Below are 19,403 nucleotides of genomic sequence, written 5' to 3'. Positions count from 1 at the left end.
TCTACATTCATCTTCATTAAGAACCAACCACTCAACAAGATGCACGCAACAATCTGAAGCAGATTTCTGTTTTATGACTTATTTTTTAGACTTTCATGACAAGACAGAAATATGATATTTAGAAAACAATAAGGATGCACAATGATGGTTTTGATGACAACACCTTACATGTTTGTGGAATTAAACTGTTTTTTCCACAAACCGTTAGTGAACCTTTAAAATGTTGGGGAATGGGGGGCGGGGTCCATTTATTTATCATCTGCCTCAAAAAAAATGATGATGGTTCGAAGGGTAACGGCTCAATGGGGGAAATCAAAAGATCCATCTCCACAGGAATAGCCTTAAGATCCAGAGGCATCCCCAAACCAGAGGTCTAAAGTCCCTAAAACAAGACATTGGCTGCACTGGTTTTCCTCAAAGCAGGACAAGGTTCAAGAAACTTGCGAAAGAAAGAGCGTAGGATACATCCTGATAAGCTTAAGAACATCCAAAAACAATCCTCTGTCCATACCACCCCTTAACTACATCCCCAGATTTCTAAAATAAAATCTGTGAAGCCTTCAGCAGATTTGAATGTAGCAGTGTTTGCATTAAATGCATTAAGAGCAAAAGTACATCAGAAGAGTTTAAGGTTTGACATGAACAATGCAGCTGGTCTTGATGTCTCTGAAGGAGTCACAGTCAAAGTCGACCAGTAAAGTCTTTTCTCCGCTCTTGTAGGGAACGATGTTCAATTTGACAAGTAATCTCTTGTTTGGCATCAGATCTGGAAGTCTGTAGGAAACAGAAACACACACTGAAAGTCAGGTATCTCACATTGTAAAGGACTTTTATGTCCCCAAAGCCTGAGAATATTCACAAAAGCATACAGTTTTCAGACACAGCAAATGAGAAATTAATACAATGTTTAGTCTTCTTTCTATCCATGTCTGAATTTTAAATTATGACTAAAAGCACCATTGAAATCACCAGTTAACATTTTTCACATTTTATTTGCTTCTTGTGGGTTCAGTTCTTTGGAAATATACTATGTTTTTTTTCATTGTTTTGCTCAATCAATTGGCAAACTACAGAGCCCCTAAAGGGACATGGAGGGAAAAATAATTTTTTGCGAGATCTCGCAAAATGTTTTGCGGAAACTCGCAAAACTTTTTGCGGGATCCCGCAAAAGGGTTCCCTATGTCAGCGAACCGGAAGTAAAACAGACAGTTTATTGGAAGTTTATTGATTTCTATTTTGGTATTGGCCTGACATGTAAAGCCATTAAATCCGTACTTGACTGCATACATTGATGCAGGGCGATGGGACTTTCTTGTCGTAAAGGGTACTGTGATCTTGCGGTCCTGGTTGAGTTTATCAGCTGAACTACAGTACTCTGGTCAGATTCACAGGTACCGGTGGATGTATGCAAAGTGCAGTGTGGTTGGAAGAGGGCGAGTCGGAGAGAGAGAACTGGTAGAGCAGCACAGAGTCACAATAACAGAACGCTCAATAAAGCTGTTATTAATCCGATAAGTAAAACATTATATCTTGGTTGTTTCACAAAGGTTACATTATGCAGGTAAACACGCCCATAGCAACACACCTCAGCTCCATGCAGCACCACCGGCAGACCGGAACACTCCCTGCTGAATATGCACTAAAACTCCCTCTTTAAAATTAACTGCGCCTGTCTGAATCACAATGAAAAGTATTACAGCTCTGTGCGTGAACATTGTCAACAAACCGCATCTATCACCACGGTGATAGACGCAGCCGCCTGTCATCTAACGGGTACTAAGTGATGTGAGCAGAGGTGGGTAGAGTAGCCAGAAAGTAAGAGTAGCACTACTTCAACACATTTTTACTCAAGTCAAAGTAAATGCGTACCCAACCAAGAAATTACTCAAGTATGAGTAAAAAAACGTCTTTGGTAAGAAGGCTACTCAAGTACTGAGTAAAAATGTATAACAACTAATTAGTAATTAGTCAGGCAAAAATATTAAATGGTACTTGGACAGCGCTTCATCACGTCCAACGACCCCAAAGTGCTTTACACTACAATCAGTCATTTACCCATTCACACCCTGATGGTGGTGAGCTATGTTAGTAGCCACGGCTGCCCTTGGGCAGACTGACGGAGTTAACAGGCAATTTGGGTGAAGACACAACAACTGAGACAGTCAGAGCAGGGGATTGAACTGGCAACCTGTCAACTACAAGAAAACCTTCCTGACTCTTGTGCCACTGTCGCAAATTATGTACAAACTGTGGCATTTTAACGACTAACATAAAATATTTAAAAACAATAAAAATGACAAAGTAACAAATTCAAGCAGAAGAAACTGTGAACAATGTTGTTCAACATAAAAGTTATGAAACCAAGCAGTTAATGTATGTACAGTAAGTTAGGACAATATCTACTGTTTACTGTGGTTACTTGACCTGCAAATGGCTCAATGAGCTCAGCAGATAGAAAATACAATTAAAACAACAAAGCTTGAGTAAAAACAAGAAGTCTCACCTTAACATAACCTGTAGATGTCTCTCTGGTGCATTTTTGCTTGAAACAAGTTTGTTCTTTATTCAGTTGAGTTACTCATAGTGTAAAGAGTAGCCAGAACTTTTTGGCAAGTAAGAGTACCAATACTTCTTCATGACATTTACTCCAGCAAAAGTAAGAAGTACAGTGCAGTAAAACTATTCCTAGAAGTACATTTTGTTAAAAAAGTTACTCAAGTAAATTTAACTGAGTAGATGTGAATAGTTACTACTAACCTCTGGACGTGAGCACATTACCCCATTTTGTCCTCCCAGCACTGGCTGCCTGTATGTTTTAGAATGCGTTTTAATATTTTTATTTAGGCTTTCAAGTGTTGAAATAGTTTGGCACTTCCTTCTCCATCAGAGCTTTTACACAAGCATGTTCCCAGGAGAAGTCTGAGGCCAGAACTTCTGTTGCTTTAAGATGTTCCCAGGACTTGTCTTGTGACCCAAGGAACAGTTTTTTCTGCTGTTGCTCCCAAACTCTGGAACAATCTTCCTCTCATTGTCTCTTCTAAAAAAAAAACAATCTTTTTAACCTGGCTTTTAATTAAAGTTTAGCAAGATATCAGGAAGTCTGAACTATCAGTTTCAATAGACTGGCAACCTGTCCAGGGTGTACCCTGCCTCTCGCCTATTGACAGCTGGAGCTTGAACACCCCTCACAACCCCACAAGGGATAGGCGTGTTAGAAAATGGATGGATGGAATGATGGATGAACTATCAGTCTTTTATTTTCTTTTACTTATTGTACTTCTTTATTGTTTTTAGCTGATCTTTCTTTTTGTTTACTTGTTTTATTGTTAGTGTTTGTGTCTTTTGGTCATTTTTAATGTATTGTTTTCTTTTAAGGTGTGGACCTGGACAGCATTTTGGTCACCTTGGGTGTTTAAACGCTCTGGAAATAAAGGAGGATTGATTAATTGATTGACTAACACAAACTCACTTGAATGTTTTCTCCCCATAAAACAAGCCTCTTCCAGAGAGAGTCAGAGTGCAGTGTCTCAGTATCTTGCTGACTGGATTTGTGAAGGCCACTCTGGCAGGCATTGAATTCTTCACTCTGGCTTTGTCAGAAACCTAAAACAAAGATGAAAAAAATCTAATGCTACTGAAGCTAAAAAAATTACTTTCATTGAATTTTCTTTGAGTAAAATTCACAGAAAAGCCAGTATTTTGTGTATCTTTAAAATCAGAAGTAGGTTGAGAGACTTCTTGGTACATGGATCAAGAAGTATGAAAAACAAAGGGGTGAAAGGTGAGTTTAAAAAGCGGCAGAGTCTTACGGTGATGGTGATCGGGGGGTCCTTCAACACCATGTGTTCAGTTGCCAGGTAGATGTGATCTTCATTATGCAGTTCAGTGATCATGGCTGTAATATTCATGCTCTTACAGTGTACCATGTGTTTATTGTAGGTCGAGTATGGGACGTGGATTGGGACGATCAAGTCTGAAGGGCACAAAAAAGATAATCTGATTTAGTCATTTTAAAACCTATAATAGTTCCACAGTGTTGTTTTCGTCAATGAAGACGAAATTATCTGGCGGACGTTCTTTCTTTCGTGATGATGACGAGGTAAACATGACAAGATGTGTGTGAGTTTTTCTTGACGAGACAAGACAAAGATGTTAATGGGTGGCCAGCCAGGCTTTCAAAATGCATGACTATTGTGCATGTTAACAATCAAAAATTGAAAACTATCAGCCCCACTATGAGTTTATTAATTTACTGATGGACCATCAGTAAATTAATAAAGTTGCCATCAATCCTGCTATGATATAATATACAAACAATGTTAACTCGACAATCGGCTTGTGATACATTTCATTGTAAGCTTAAGGTTTTCCGTGTGCAGGCATGAATGGCATGTTAACTCCAGGCTAAAGTTAGCTTGGTTTCACAAACATCAGGTCATTAGCTCATATGTGTTACTGTAATGTGTAGAACATGCAAGGGTAAGTGTAACAAGTTGTTGTATTAATCCATGTTTGAGAACAGAAAACTCAACAGTACAGATACATTATAATATTGCCCATTGCTCATGAAAGAAGGATCAGAAAGCTTAAATAAAGATTAGATAAAGATAACTAAAGATTGTTTTGTATTCACCTATAGACCTTTACACTTTGTTTTGACTAAAACGAACGAAAACCATTTGGAGTTTTCTAAAACTGGACTAAATCTATACCATATAGAATTGATGACTAAAACTAGTAAACAAGATTAGGACTCAAATTAAAATGGCTGCCTAAAACAACACTGTTGTCAGAACATTTCCACATAAAAAAAATGTTAGAATCACCTCTTCCAGGGAGAAGTTTCTTCTCAATAACCTGATTCTGGATGTTTGCTACTGGTCTGCCAGTGTACCTCATGGCCTGGACACTAATGTTGATAGACAGCTTCCTGGCAGCGCTGTCGTCGCTGTTCAGCACCAGCTTCAAGTTCACATCCTGACCATTCACAGGTGTGGACTCCTGCATTCCAACATAATCAGACAAATGGCCATCAGATTAAGTTTACCGACATGTCCAAGACAAATGTTATCTTCCTTCTGAGCAACCACTGTCCAGGTAAGATGACAATCAAAAATGCTAGATCTTAATCGAGCATTTTATCATCCCGTTTCAACTTTAACTGGTCTCACATCTGGAACTTGCTCTGACAAAACTGACAACGGGGCAAGTAGCTGCTGACATACCTGTTCAAACTGAACGGTCAGTTGTGGTGCCTCATTTCTATGCGGGGTGTGTGTGACCCCATTAAAATGCCCCCCTCTCGATCCATTCGCCAGTCTGTCCAGGGCATATCTGAAGACATTCCTTTCCTGCTCTGTTCCTGCATGTCGAGAAATCCAAAGAAGAAACATACAGAACCGAGTCACAATATTCAACATGTGGCAAAAAGAGAAAGTAATCTCTCATACTGTCAAGTTTAATATCTTTTAAAAAAGTGGAATTTGTCTGCTCAGTTGCATCTTGTAACAAATAATAAGGGATTATTATCTGGAAACCCATATCCCTTAAGGCAGGGGTGTCAAACGTACGGCTGGTTTCGGCCAACCGAACAATTTAGTCCGGCCCGGTGGCTAAATGCATTATCATTATTCAAAAAAAAAAAATAAACATTTTTTTTTCAGTGTCCTGTCTGGCAATGTGGCAATAAGAATTGTCTTAATGGCAAAAAGAGCTCATCAGATTTGACTTTCATAAGTCGAGCAGTACTGCTTTTGCCATAGTGCTCCGCTTGATTTATTAATGTGAATAGTTTTATTATGATTCATGCAGGGAATATCTCAAATGATATGGACACTACAATGGGAAAGTAGGAGAGGAAAGGAAGAACAAGAAGAAAAAAAAAGAAAAGGTGAAAGAAAGAGGAGATAAAAGGAAGAGAATGATAAAACAATTATTGAAAAAAAACATGTACTTCGTTTAATCAAAAACCTGCAGTTCCTATATTGTCCACGAGGGGCGCTGTGTTTTAATCAGCAGATGGTAGCACTGAGCTTCAGATGTGGAAAATTGATTTTAAATAATTTCTTAATTATTTATCTGTTTGATATATTTTGTCATGCAGGACAGTGTTTTTAAGTTCCAAAAAATGTGAATAAATGTTTTTCAACATTGTACAATCCAGTGTTGTAGTCAAGTCACTATGCCTCGAGTCCGAGTCCAGGTTCGAGTCTTCAGTATTCAAGTCCGAGTCAAGTCCAAGTCATTAAAAAAAAATCCGAGTCGAGTCTGAGTCAAGTCCACTACTCATCCGAGTCAAGTCCGAGTCGAGTCACTATTGATCCGTTCGTTGTAGGAACATGCCGTGACGTGTGATGTATGACATGAAGCAGTAACATTCCATTGCACTAATAATTTAGATATTAAAATCATACACCAAATGATATTCTAATGACATATTAAAATTATAGCCTAATGATATAAAAAAAAGTTGAGTCTTTTTTATCAATTTCCGAGTCAGAATGATCTGAATGTAGGAGTCCGAGTCCAAGTTCGAGTCATCAGTGCTCAAGTCCAAGTCAAGTCACGAGTCTCTAAATTTAGCTAATGACTCGGACTCGAGTTCGAGTCTTGGACTCAAGTACTACAACACTGGTACAATCACTGTGATCAGTTCTTATGCATAATGCACAGGTAAATGTTTAACTGAGTAAAAGTATTGTTGAAATTGCACATACTTTTCTTAAAAACGCTGAGGTTATTCATAATATATTGTGTAAAAGTGAAATTCATTTAATATAAAAAAATCAACAACAAGTCCACATTTATTAGTTCTATTTAATCTTGAAATGAGTTTACTCGTGTGGCCCTCTTGAGATCAGATTAAGCTGTATGCGGCCCCTAAACCAAAATGAGTTTGACACCCCTGCCTTAAGGGATAAGGGTTTCCCACCTTCTCTGTGTTTGTAGGTATCTGTGATGTCCAGCCTCTGGTTTGACCCCGGACGCTTTGTGGAGATGTGCTGCCCAACGGTCTTGCTGTCAGATGACATCTTTATCTTAGATCCATCTCTTTTGATCTGAAAGGATATGCAGATGGACATTAAACAAATGCCTACAGAAGGTCAGCAGTGAATGCCAGCCTCTATCCGTTGTGGTAATCAGTGTTTTTGTTAAAATGTGTCTTGTAAAAATAAAGCGTTTTACAGTTTATTTTATATATTTTTTTACATTTTGTTCCTAAATGCTCTGCTCACTGACCTTCCAGTTAACACAGTCAGCATTGACTTCAGCAAAGACAAACGGTACATCATATTTGAGGTGAGTGTCTCCGCTCAGGATGGCTTTGACTGGAGCTGGGCCACAGCAGTACATACCTTCAACACAAATGTCAATTTAATATCCCGGCAACTGTTTTACCAATTTTCATTCTGATCTATTAAGCAATATGTAAAGTTAACACTGAAATTGGTGTTTTTGCCTGTATGCTCCTCTGCACATAAAAAAATCTACCTTGGTTTCAGATTTTACACAGCAATCCTTTTGTAATTATGAGTTCACAGAATTGTACGTTACTAAAGGAGCTTATCGTTGGATTTAAATCAATAATTTCCTAGTCTCTCCAAAGACATTTTTCTTTCATTTCCAATCCAGAACATGATGATGGCATATCAGCTTGAAAACAGAGAAAATGGAATGGTAAATGGTCTATTAATAAGAAGAGGAATAAAACAAAACCCTGACTAAGACATGCATTGTCCTTCTGCTGATCATCTGGTTTTTTTCAGCTAGTAGCTCTTTGTAAATTCTTTTGTCAGAGCTAAAAATCGTATTTCCATCAAGTAGTTTTATATTATTTCTTTGTGGCAGGTTGCGAGTAAGAAGGTACCTAAATATCCAGTGTAAAATCTATATCTTTGGAAGTAAAATACAAAGAAATAATGGATGGATTACTCAAGAATTTTGAAAAGCACAGTGTAGTACATAGCATACTTTTCATTAAGCTCACATTTCTGCGTTCAATTTTTACATTGGTCTTATTTAATATCTAATCTTAAATGTCATGTTTTTACTATCTCTATGTGGGAAACCATATTCAACAGAAATGAAGCCTCAAAATATCTCTGTGTGAAGATCTATTTAATGAGTTTCACCTGGTGAATTTAATTATTAAAATAAATAAACTTTTAATATTGTTCTATTTACATATGCATATGATAATGTTTCTTCTTCGTCTTTTGCCTTTCGTCTCTACCTTCTTTATCTTTGCTCCATGTAACGTCATCACTCTACTTGGGTCCCTCTCATTTCATACATGTATTCAGTCTTGCTATGGCTAACCTTGATTCATTTCCTCTCCTGGGCAAACCTCCATCTCTTTAGATTTTTCTCCACATTTTCCTTGCTTTCACTGCAGAACACAATGTCATCTGCAAACATCATAGTCATGGAGATCCCTGTCTAACCTCATCTATCGACCTGTCCATCACAGCAAACAAGAAGGAGCTCAGAGCTGACCCGTAATGCATTCTCCTGTCCAGCTTGAACTCCTGTCACACCTACAGCACACCTCACCACTCTCTTACAGCTCTCATACATATCTGCACCAACCTAGCATACTTCTGTGCTCCTCCAGACTCCCTTAAACAATACCACAGCTCTTCTCTCAATGCTGCCATGTGCTTTCTCTAGATCTACAAAAATACATCATAGCTCGATTTGAACTTCTCTGTCGTTCTCCATCACCATGCTCAAAGCAAATACAGCATTTTCTAGTACATTTTCTTGGCATTAAACCAAGTTTCTACGAGTCTTCCCATAAATTAAGTGTACGACTCATCAACTTCATGACTCTGTGGTTACCACAACTCTTGACATCCCCCTTGTTTTTGAAAACTGGTACCAGCACACTTTTGCTCCATTTCTCAGGCATCTTCTCGCTCTCTAAGATCTCATTGAACAACTAAGACAAATGCTCAACTGCTGTTAAACCTTTAACGCTTCCATACCTCCACAAGTACGACCAATTGGCTCTTCAGCTTTTTCAATGCCTTCCTAACTTCTTCATTATTATTCTTTGCTACTTCCTGATCCACAAATGCCACTTCTTCTGCTTTTTGTTCTGTTATTTCCCTTGTTCAGACTGGCGACCTGTCCAGGGTGTACCCCGCCTCTCGCCCGGTGAACGCTGGAGATAGGCACCAGCAACCCCCGCGACCCCATGAGGGATAAAGAAAATGGATGGATGGATTTCCCTTGTTCATCACTTTTTGTCAAATAACTCCTTCCATCTTCGTATCATGTTTGTTACACCTTTCAGTACATTTCCATTTCATTCTTAATCTGCTGAACACCTTCCCATCTCTGTCGCTTTGACACTCTGTCACAATAGTATTGTTAGCTGTTGTTGTCCAGTTCCCTAGAAGCACCTCCTGCCCACCCAGAGACTGTCTCTGCTCCTCCCTGAAAGCAACACAACTTTCTTCATCTTCCACCACTTTATCCTCTGCTCTGATTTTGTCCTCATGTCATGCATCCTGCCTATTTTTTTGTTGTGCATTGTTCTAATTACCTGCATGTTGTCTGGCCTTTGACTCTGCCTACAGATACCTGGCTCTCACAGCCAGTCAGCGCCAAATCATCTCCTCGCCATGTGTGAGTTGCCATTCAGTATTCATGTCTGTGTTCTCATTTTGGATTCTTTGTTTGCCGTGTCTTCACCGGATACCTCATTGGCGTTCTGACTTCAGTACACAACCTTGGATGGTTTTTGGTTCGAGTTTCCCACCTTACCTGTCACTCGGTCACCTGGTGACCACATCGAAGAGAGCCCTGATGAGTTTCACTTTGCTCCACTCTTCCTGGCCCTGTTCGTGTGATCTGTGGTAAGCCCCCCCTTCTTTCACGCTTCTCCCATGCACTTGATTTATCTACCGCTCTCCTCTCGTCCTAGATCTAGCGAGTCCTGCTGTCAAGTCCCTCACTGCCGCTGCCCCATCGTGATTCGTCCCCTCGTTCGCCTCTGTTCGTCTGAGGGTCTTAAATAATCATCTGCTCTCTGCCTCACGACTGTGTCTGCATGTGGGCCAAACACCTTAAAACCATGACAGATACCAAACATGCCCATCACTTCCTCATCACCTCTGTTCCCAGCTCTGTATAAATTGAAATCTGCACCAATCACAAATCTTTCATCTCTGGGGAAAATCAGCATCACTTCATCAAAACTAACTAACTAACTAACTAACTAACTAACTAACTAACTAACTAACTAACTAACTAACTAACTAACTAACTAACTCACACTCTACCTGTGGGGCATAACCACTAACAACATTGATTATCACACCTTCAGTTTCTAGCTTCAGACTCATCAACCTATCTGTCACTGTTTTAACCTCCAGAACATTCCTGACAAACTTCTCCTTCAAGATAACTCCTGCACCATTTCTCCTCCCAACCACGTTAGAACAGTTTGAGCCTGCCTTGCTTCTAAGCTTCTAGTCTTGGTATCCTCCACTCGGTCTCCTGAACACACAGTATGTGTTAAAAATCCTCACTATCAGTCCTAGACTTTTGTCTTTTCTCATCTCTCTCTGCCTATGGATACAATGTCCTCCTCCTCCTCTTCCTCTTCTTCTTTACTAACAACAGTAGTTCAATTTCCACGGTCACCAGCAATGGTCGTTGTTGATCCAGACCAAGACCAATTTGGTATGAAGATCATGTTATTGACTCGCTTTGCAAATTTGGCAAATGTTTTACGCCAGATTACCTTCATGTTACAACCCTTTGCATAAAGGACGCAAAATAGGACACAAGACATTGTGCCTGCTTTGGGGCTGCATTATGCCTGAGAGTGTTTAATGGTTAAAGTGATCAGTTTACAAGTTTGAGCATAACATTTTTAAACCCACAACTATGTAATTTGTATTAAACAATCTAATGAGTTACTATGTTTTATTGAAGACACATAATATATGTGTGTGTTGTGCCACTAAAGCCTAACAAGGTCTTTGATAATAAACAGCAGAAAACTCAATTATTTGTTGCACTTTGCCCGTAATAGACTTCAATGGATTTTATAGAATTCTGATCAGTGCTTTTACTTTCAGCTTTAAATTTAGAAGAAAATTGTTTTAAAAAAATAATCATTACATAAAGTTTCAGGATTAAACGATTTTTAAAGAAAAAAGTACCATACCTTCACTCTTTTCCTGTGGAGTTGCATCTAGAGCCTGCCAGCCATCATATTTGCCACTTTTTGCAAGATCTGGTCGCCTCATCCAACCCTCTACCCAGACATGGAAGTTCCTTTAAATACAACCCAACATAGAAGCTGATAACCACTTCATGGGCCCAAAAACAGTCATTGAAGAAGTTAACACCAATTCTGCCAAACCAGAACACCTCTTACTCTAAATCATGTTTAATAACATAGCTCTAGTGTTTTCTCTAGAAAAAAGATGTTAATAAATAACACCAGTAAATATGGCTCTTGCACCTATAATGGAAAGGAAGAGTACCTGAAAAAAATCAACACACGCACAAAGGCAGAAATCACAGGGGGAACAGATGGGTCAGGAAATTTAGATTGTTTTTCTTCCAATAAAAAAAATAGAGAAACTTAGAAATTTTTTAGAAACAATAAAAAATTTAAATCTAGGCAAAATGATACAGTTAATTATACATTGTTGGTACAATGGTTTGGTCCATTTTACAATGAGCTAACACCTGTGAGTAGAGTCAACAGTGCCATTTGACAAGTGGAGGAGCTGTGCCTATAAAGCACAAATAACTGATCTCTAGCATGTAGTTACTTCAAACAAAAGACATGTAGCATATTTTATTTACCCTTCACCCCGAGAAATCTCTCTGTGTAGCACCCCCCACCCCATTCCCTTTCTCTGTAAGTGAGGACAGAAAAAGTGAAAAGCACATTGTAAATGAATTAAATTAAATCAAATGAAAGATTTTACCAGATGCTGTCACTGGACGTTTTCTCTCTAACTCCATTATCATCATAGTAGTTGTCTACGGTTAAGTTCTGGTTGGTGTCATGTGCAGACTCGAAGTTGGTGACCACGCGGCAGGGGATTCCCAGCAGGCGCATCACTGAAACCAAATAAAATAACGTTCTTGTTGCTCTATGTTTTGTCAAACTTAGTGTTTACATGAACCTTCTGTATATTTTAATATAATCTATATACAAGTAAATAAAAGATCAGTTAATTTATAAATTTAACCTTCTTTCCTTCAGTCTTGCACATTGTCTTTCATCTTTAGAGTAAACAGCATCTTTATAAAGGAAAATTAAGCGTGGGAAAAAGCAGCTTTAAGGAGGTGTATAATTTTGGTAATGTTCGCTCTGATCTCAAAATAACCACGTTTCATTAGTTAAAGTTACAAGAGATCTTCTGTTGAAAAAGTCTGAAATCGTATTGAAGTTGCCTATTAAAAAAGATATGGTCTGATGTCACACTTTTTTGTCTTGCCATATATGTTGACATAATTAAATGTTTCTAAAAGGAATGAAGGGAATCACACTTTGTGAAACATTGATTCTTGTCACTGTCTAACATTCACGGTTGTGTTTGCACTTTATTAGTGCCCCCAAACTGCCATATAATTATCAGCTAAATTAATCAAAAAGTAGATTGTTGTACTATTGGTTCAAGCCGTTCCAAGCATTTGGCATGATGAGGAGAGTGAATCTCAATCAATGTAGACAGAGTCAGCAATGCAGTAGCATTAGACTAAGCAACTCTATTATCTTGTGAAGAAAGGAAAGAACTTCCCTCAAAATGCTTACAGTCTGTTATTGGAATATTACGCTAAAGTCACTATGGCCTGATGCCACTCAGACATGTGAGTCCTGGAGACATGAGAGCAGCTGCTCCATGAACCTAGTGCACTTCACCACACTGAGCCCCCCCCCAACATCCCCTCCCTCACCTTGTCCCGTAAAGCCTCTGCAATACCTGATTTTAACATAAATACCCACCCTAATAAAGAGATTTATCCACACACACTCACTGTGAAGTTGTTGATGGAGGAGCTAGGTAACCTCACCTGAACACATGACGCCGGCAAACACCCAACACTGTCCGTACTTGACCATGCTGCAGGAGGAGCCATACCACTGTTTGAGGATGGCATAGCTGCCACTCCAGTGAGTTGGCGGGAAACCGGAACTATAATTGTTTGACCAATTTCCCTGTAGGACGCCATTACTGGTGTTACTGTTAATCTAAATAAAAAATAAAATAAAAAGACAGGCAGAGACAGAGAGAGAGACAAAAAAAAAACAAAGTTCTTATTTGGGTTGGGACTAGATTCTGATAGAATAAGTTTGGAACATCAGAAAAACATTGACGTTGATAGGTCACGTTTTGACTTTTATAACTACAAACCATAGAGTTTTTTTTAATCATATGCAAACATGATATTAAATGTTTCATTAATTTTGTTTCTCCAGATATAATTATCTTAGATGGAATCATTCACAACAAATGTATCAATCACTGGGAGCTGAAAGTGAAATATAATGATACATTCCATCAGCTGCTCACACCCATCCTCCTAAGTACTATGCCAAGCTATGCTGAACTTTGCCCTGGGCCATCCGACTGTCAGCCAGAAAGACGAGGAAGAACAATGGTGATCGTTTCATTTGCCATGAGCAATACGACAGAATTACATTTGTTGTCAACTTCTGATAGGGCAAAAAACAGTGCTTTAAAGCTGATAACAAAGGGAATTTGTATATATGGGGAAAGGCTGCAAGGTTCCTAGTTCAACACCCACAGACTGCCACTCTGATTCCCTGAGCAAGACCCTACGCACCCATAATGCTCCCTGGGTGCTGCGTAGAGGCGGCTCACTGCTCTCAAAGTGAAGGGTTAAATCTAGAGGACAAACTTCTGTTAAATGTATGTTGCATTGTCAAAGATGATTATTATTGATGTTATTGTAACAAAGGGAAATTATGGATATGACATGACCCTTAACAGTAAATCCAGGGAAAATCCCACTTTCACAAATCAGCAGATTTTGACATTCTGGAGCACAACACTGTAAAACTTCAAGACTTTTAAATCTTATTTCAGATATATTTTTAAACAAAACATAAAGAGCATGGCCTACCATATTGCTAATCACACGGCTGACATAGATGGGATTACAGCGTGCAGAAACGTCATCTGCTGGGTCCCGCTTGTGTTTGACGTTGAGGTCAAGTATCTTCAGACATATTTGCACCATGTCCTCTTCAAACTGGGTGGAAAGAGAAACTATTCTTAAACTGTTGCTAAATATGCAAGCATTTCTATCAATAGTGAGTTTGTTAGAGTATTGTAACAATTTTTCATAGAACATGTATTTTCTATTTTAAGGGGAAATCTAATAGGTTTTGTGCTTTTTATGTAAAAATATCCAGTGAAATGTAACGATGCATGAAACCTTCATTATGTTTATATTTTTGGTGTTTTTGTACCTGTCCAAAATCCCATAAAAGTTCTGAGATGTAGTGATCAGCTCCGGTATAGATTATTCCATGTTCGTTCATAACATACTCTTCTCTCTCTTCCTTGTTAGGCAGAAACACCCAGTCCTCTACACGGAGAAAACATTTAAATATTAAAATATATAGATAAGGCATCCATACATACAGAGCAACATCAACCTAGGGCTGGACGATAATAACAACAACAATATTTATCGATTGATAGACGTATATCAACGACGGAAAAAAAGGTTAAAAAACGTTCAATAGAATAACAGTTTTCCTTCCTTTTGCATTCTAGCCATGTAGGTTAATATTACAGTCATTACATCCTCCCAACCAATCACAATGCAGGACCCAGGAATGCTCCATCACCAAGCTCCGCCCCCTTCAAATGGTTTAAAGAGTGTCTGCTCCATTTTCCTTTCTAAAAACTTGCAGTTTTTGTAAAAAGTTGATTGAATAAAAGTGTTTGTGTGTTCTGTATATAAAAATAGGTCCTTAAGCAACAGCATAAAATGTCCATGGTTGCACTTAACATGTTTTGAATTTGCTGATAATTATCTATATCAATCAATATGATTTTTATTTAATCAATATGTTTTTTTTTTATATATCTTCCAGCCCAACGTCAACCTGCTGATAACAGTAAGATTTTGTTGAAGCGGGGTCAGTATTATATCTGTAAAAATAACAACAATTTACATTTTCTGGGAAGAAAAATCTATAAACATCTTGACTGCTGCAGGTCACTACCTGGACATAAGAAACACATATGAACCTGCAAAAATTAAAATGAGCTATCACTTTAGTTTTTGTTGGTGGATTGATGCAAAACGTGTTGGACACAGAGAGTGACGACAAACCTACCAGAACACCAAGGGTTGAAGAGCACCGAAAGTTTTGCTAACTCCTTTTCTTCAGCCCTAAGTCGTACAGATAGCTTGTACTCCCCTATAGGAGTGTCAGCAGGAGGAGTTATAGTGAGAGCCAAGATTGTTGGTTCAGGAACGCTGTTTTTCTGAAACTCTGCCTTCCAGACCGCCTTAGCAGAAAATGAACGTTCCACTTTGTCTGGAACACCAAACAGAGACATGGTCCCTTGCTTCTCAGATGGATATTTTCCTGCAAAAAGGGAACAGAACTATGTGTGCTCAGATCAATTCATTTGTATTAATTGTAACATTTCAAATTTAGCTTATTGACTCATTAGGTACAAACTGTCTAAATAACCTGTCAAAACCTGTGAAAACTTCACAATCAAATAAATTGTGCATTTCAGACACATTTGAAAGAGAAAAACAAATAATTCCTAAAGATGCCAACCTGTCTCAGCTTTCATGATGAGCTGATCAGAGTCAGGGTTGAAAGGTTTTGCCATTTTAAGGGTTATGTTGAACGGCTGGCCTCGTCTCACAATCAGCTGCTTCACTGAGATTTCACTGGTGTGGTGCTTGTTGTTGTTGGTCTGACAGTGGAGGTCCACTTTCCTAAAAGCTGAAAAATGTAAATAAAAAGACCCAGAGAACATTAAGAAATCACAAAAGGAAAAAAGAAACAGAGAAAAAATAATGTTCTTGTTTCCTGTTTTAATTTTTTTTAGAATTTGCTCACATTTTTGTTATTGGGACTTTTAATTAAATGTTTAATAAGCCATTTATTTTCCAATTTAAGTAATGAGAATTATTTCCTTCACAGGAATAAAAAAGCTATTTAATTCAGATTACAAACAAATGGAATAAATAGAACAATAAATAGAACAAATAGTAAATTTAGGTTGAAATGACTGTGCATTATTGTTACTTTAAGTTTTGTGGCCACTGATTTACGTGAAGCTGTTGCAAAGCTGACAGGATACTGAGTTTGTAGATTATGTCCCACATTTCTTTCCTTCTCATGTCATATTTGGAGATCTAAACTAGTAAACTATTTTCATTTGATCTATTTTATAATAGCTACATTTCTGCATGACTGATTTGATATGTTGGTGATACGTGATGGAGAACATTGTCACATTTCATCAGCAGATATACCTTTAGCAAAAAAAAGAAAAATACAAATACACAGATTTGTTTACATTGTACCTGAAGAGTGGTGATTATTGAACCTGTTGTATCCACCGGACGAGCGGAAGCCACTGTAGTTTCTGTAGTCATCAGACCAGGAAAGCGCCATCACTGTTGCTCCGCACAGCTTTTCCTTTGAGATAAAGAAGCAGTCGAAAATCTCTAGCACTGGAACTCAACTAAGAGGTGACTCTCCAGGAGCCACTTTTAAATACCTTTGTCACACCCTGCAACATTTCTCTTAGCTCAGGAATGCATGTTGTAACCAAATTTAAAAAGAAATTCTTGGGAAATTTGTTTTTTGCAACAGTATGACTTAAAGGTGTAAAACCTTTTCAGAAATTTAGGCTGCAGTTTTGAAATAAATGTTTTCAGATGGGAATTCATGGAATATATATATATATATATATATATATATATATATATATATATATATATATATATATATATATATATATATATATAAAGAGAGAGAGAGAGAAGTTTTGAAGTTTAACAATACATTTATTAAAAGATTTAAAAAGTTACACAACTACCACAAACAACCATCAGTAAGACACGATTTACAAAATCCAAATTATCCTAGCATACTTCCAAAGACAAGTTCTTCATTTACAAGCTGACACAGAACATTTTTGTAGCACCATATTCTGGAAAAACTTTCCAGGTCTTTCATCATCCAATAATAATTAAAATCTATTTTCAAACGAGCTTTCAACATCTTTACAAACATGAACACAGCGTCATCATCCACAGCTTTCTCTATTCTGTTTTTTCTGCTCATATAAATAGCCATCTTTGCTCATCCAAGAATAAAATTAAAAAGCTGGCATTTAATTTTAGTCTTCTGAGAGTATCTGTACCCCAAAATGAACATTTGTTTAGAAAAAAACTCTCCATATAGTCCAAACAAATTTTCTAACATTGCAAATACTGGCACCAAACGAAGCACACTCCATAAAACAATGAAACGCAGTTTCATGATTAGTGCAAAATGGGCAATCATGACCAACATCAGAGTTAATAATAGAAATAAAAGCATTCACAGCCACAATGCCATGTAAAATCCTCCACTGTAAGTCAGCTGCTCGTTTGATTAATGGTGGTTTGTACAGCGCTCTCCACTCAGGTCCAACATTGTCACTAAGACCTAAGTGAGCTCTCCATGGAGTGTCAGTGCTGCCATTTAATTTGTCCCTCTGCAGAATCTCTGCGCTCTGGGCGCACTGACGAGAGCAATAGAGATTCGTCTGGTCAGCGCGGCGACTGACTGAGAAACCTGTCGCTATGAAAGGTGATGAGAATGTTATAAACTGTAACAGTCTAGAAGTCCACTGAGCTGAAAAGAGGGAGACATCAGCAGCTGGATCGTGCGTAAAGACGCAGCGGGAACCTCTGTGTGCTTCAGTGTTGCTGCTGAGGGGAAATGTTGATCATAAAGGCTTGATGAAACTCAGCCTGATTCACCAATCAGGTTATAGATTTACAATGATAAACAACCCATAGATGAATGTGTAACAGTATAATAATTCGGTCAATAACTTAAAACTACTTGATATTATTTAGTATTATTTGAACAATTGTGTATTTTTTATGTTTTAATCCATTAACTGAACAATAAAGTATTAATACGTCTCTTTCTCTTTTTAACACAAGTAATACATGTCTACTTCATTGTCTGGTGGGATAAAAATGAGATGGAGTTGACTCCACCGGCTCTTCCAGGGTCCGGTTAGCCCCGCCCCCAAACAAGCCCCGCCCCCTACATTAGCATAATCTCACTCTTAACTTTTGATAAAAGTTGAGAGGTCTGAACATGTTTAAGGTGCGGTGATTTACAGCCCAGAGGGATCCGTTTAATGGGAGACATTAACTGCCTGTGCCTCGCCAGTTGTCTTTGTAATGTTTCATTACTAATAAATGGAGGGACTTGAGACAAGATGATCTTTTTGGCCGGATTAACTAGCGGCCAAAGTTAACAAAGTTTAACTCCGTGTCGGCGTGTGAGCTTCTCCAGACCCACACTCCCAACTCCATGAGTCGGCATAATCCCGGTGAAAAACACCGGGCGTAACCGCTCAGGAAACCACCCGCCACAAACACACAAACAGCAAAACTAACAATGAACAAACAAACAAACAAACAAACAAACAAGGAATAGAAAAGATAGAAATCGCACTCACGCTGAAACGCGCACCCACTCTCACAGTCCTCCACAGAGAGAGAGAGAGACAGAGAGAGAGAGAGAGAGAGACAGAGAGAGAGAGAGAGAGAGAGAGAGAGAGAGAGAGAGAGAGAGAGAGAGAGAGAGAGAGTCCATTGTGTCATGTACAATAAATACTCATAAATAAATTAGATACATACATACACAACCTCCCTAAAGGCCCAAAACCCAAAAGAAAAAAGAAAGAAGAAAATTAAATAAATAAACAAACAAATAAGATCCCCCCCCACCTCCCCTCAAAAACTCAGAATAAGCATGTCATCATCTATTCGACATAAAACATCTCCAACTCCCCAAATACAAATAAATTAATTCAGGTCTGACACCATTTTATAATAAGAAAATTCAGTCCTGAGACGTGCCGCCACCAAACCTCTAAACATAAGCCCAGCATCTGCAGAACCTGCCCCCTTCATTTTATTTCTCCTGCTCAACCAAATGCTCATTTTAGCCTGACCCAACAAAAAAATTAACCAAACAGATCTTTCCCCCTTTGTGCTGCCAAGTACCTGGGTCCAAAAATAAACAACTCACTGTTAAAACTAATTCCTAGAGCTCCCACCCACTGCTTTAAAAGTGAAAATAGGGGACCTATTCTGGGACATCCTATCCAGAGGTGTTCTAACGTCTC

The 19,403-nt window shown here is 38.3% G+C and overlaps 1 protein-coding gene across 1 annotated transcript; it reads right to left on the bottom strand.

Moving 5' to 3' along the window:
- Positions 1-52: 52 nt before the first annotated feature.
- On the bottom strand, positions 53-18,773 carry LOC105930984 (protein-glutamine gamma-glutamyltransferase E). The gene is made up of 16 exons (XM_036130366.1): positions 18,732-18,773; positions 16,567-16,681; positions 15,809-15,979; positions 15,353-15,607; positions 14,474-14,592; positions 14,125-14,253; positions 13,051-13,228; positions 11,958-12,093; positions 11,183-11,292; positions 7,240-7,355; positions 6,932-7,058; positions 5,226-5,362; positions 4,827-5,001; positions 3,810-3,973; positions 3,470-3,603; positions 53-774 (listed from the first exon to the last, which is right to left on the bottom strand). Exons 2-16 carry the CDS (start codon positions 16,655-16,657, stop codon positions 627-629), a joined length of 2,190 nt encoding a protein of 729 aa, XP_035986259.1. The 5' UTR covers positions 16,658-16,681; positions 18,732-18,773; the 3' UTR covers positions 53-626.
- Positions 18,774-19,403: the final 630 nt, after the last annotated feature.

The sequence above is a fragment of the Fundulus heteroclitus genome, unplaced genomic scaffold, assembly GCF_011125445.2.
Source record: "Fundulus heteroclitus isolate FHET01 unplaced genomic scaffold, MU-UCD_Fhet_4.1 scaffold_350, whole genome shotgun sequence".
Taxonomy (NCBI): Eukaryota; Metazoa; Chordata; class Actinopteri; order Cyprinodontiformes; family Fundulidae; genus Fundulus; species Fundulus heteroclitus.
Note: the sequence above shows the minus strand (reverse complement) of the source record. Positions and strands in the feature narration are given on the sequence as shown.

Excerpts from the sequence above, each read along its gene's own strand:
- LOC105930984 (XM_036130366.1), bottom strand. The coding sequence starts at position 16,657 with ATGGCGCTTTCCTGGTCTGATGACTACAGAAACTACAGTGGCTTCCGC. Across the intron at positions 11,293-11,957 it reads ACGTCCAGTGACAGCATCTG|GAACTTCCATGTCTGGGTAG; the intron begins GTAAAATCTTTC and ends TTGTATTTAAAG. Across the intron at positions 3,974-4,826 it reads GAAACTTCTCCCTGGAAGAG|ACTTGATCGTCCCAATCCAC; the intron begins GTGATTCTAACA and ends TGTGCCCTTCAG.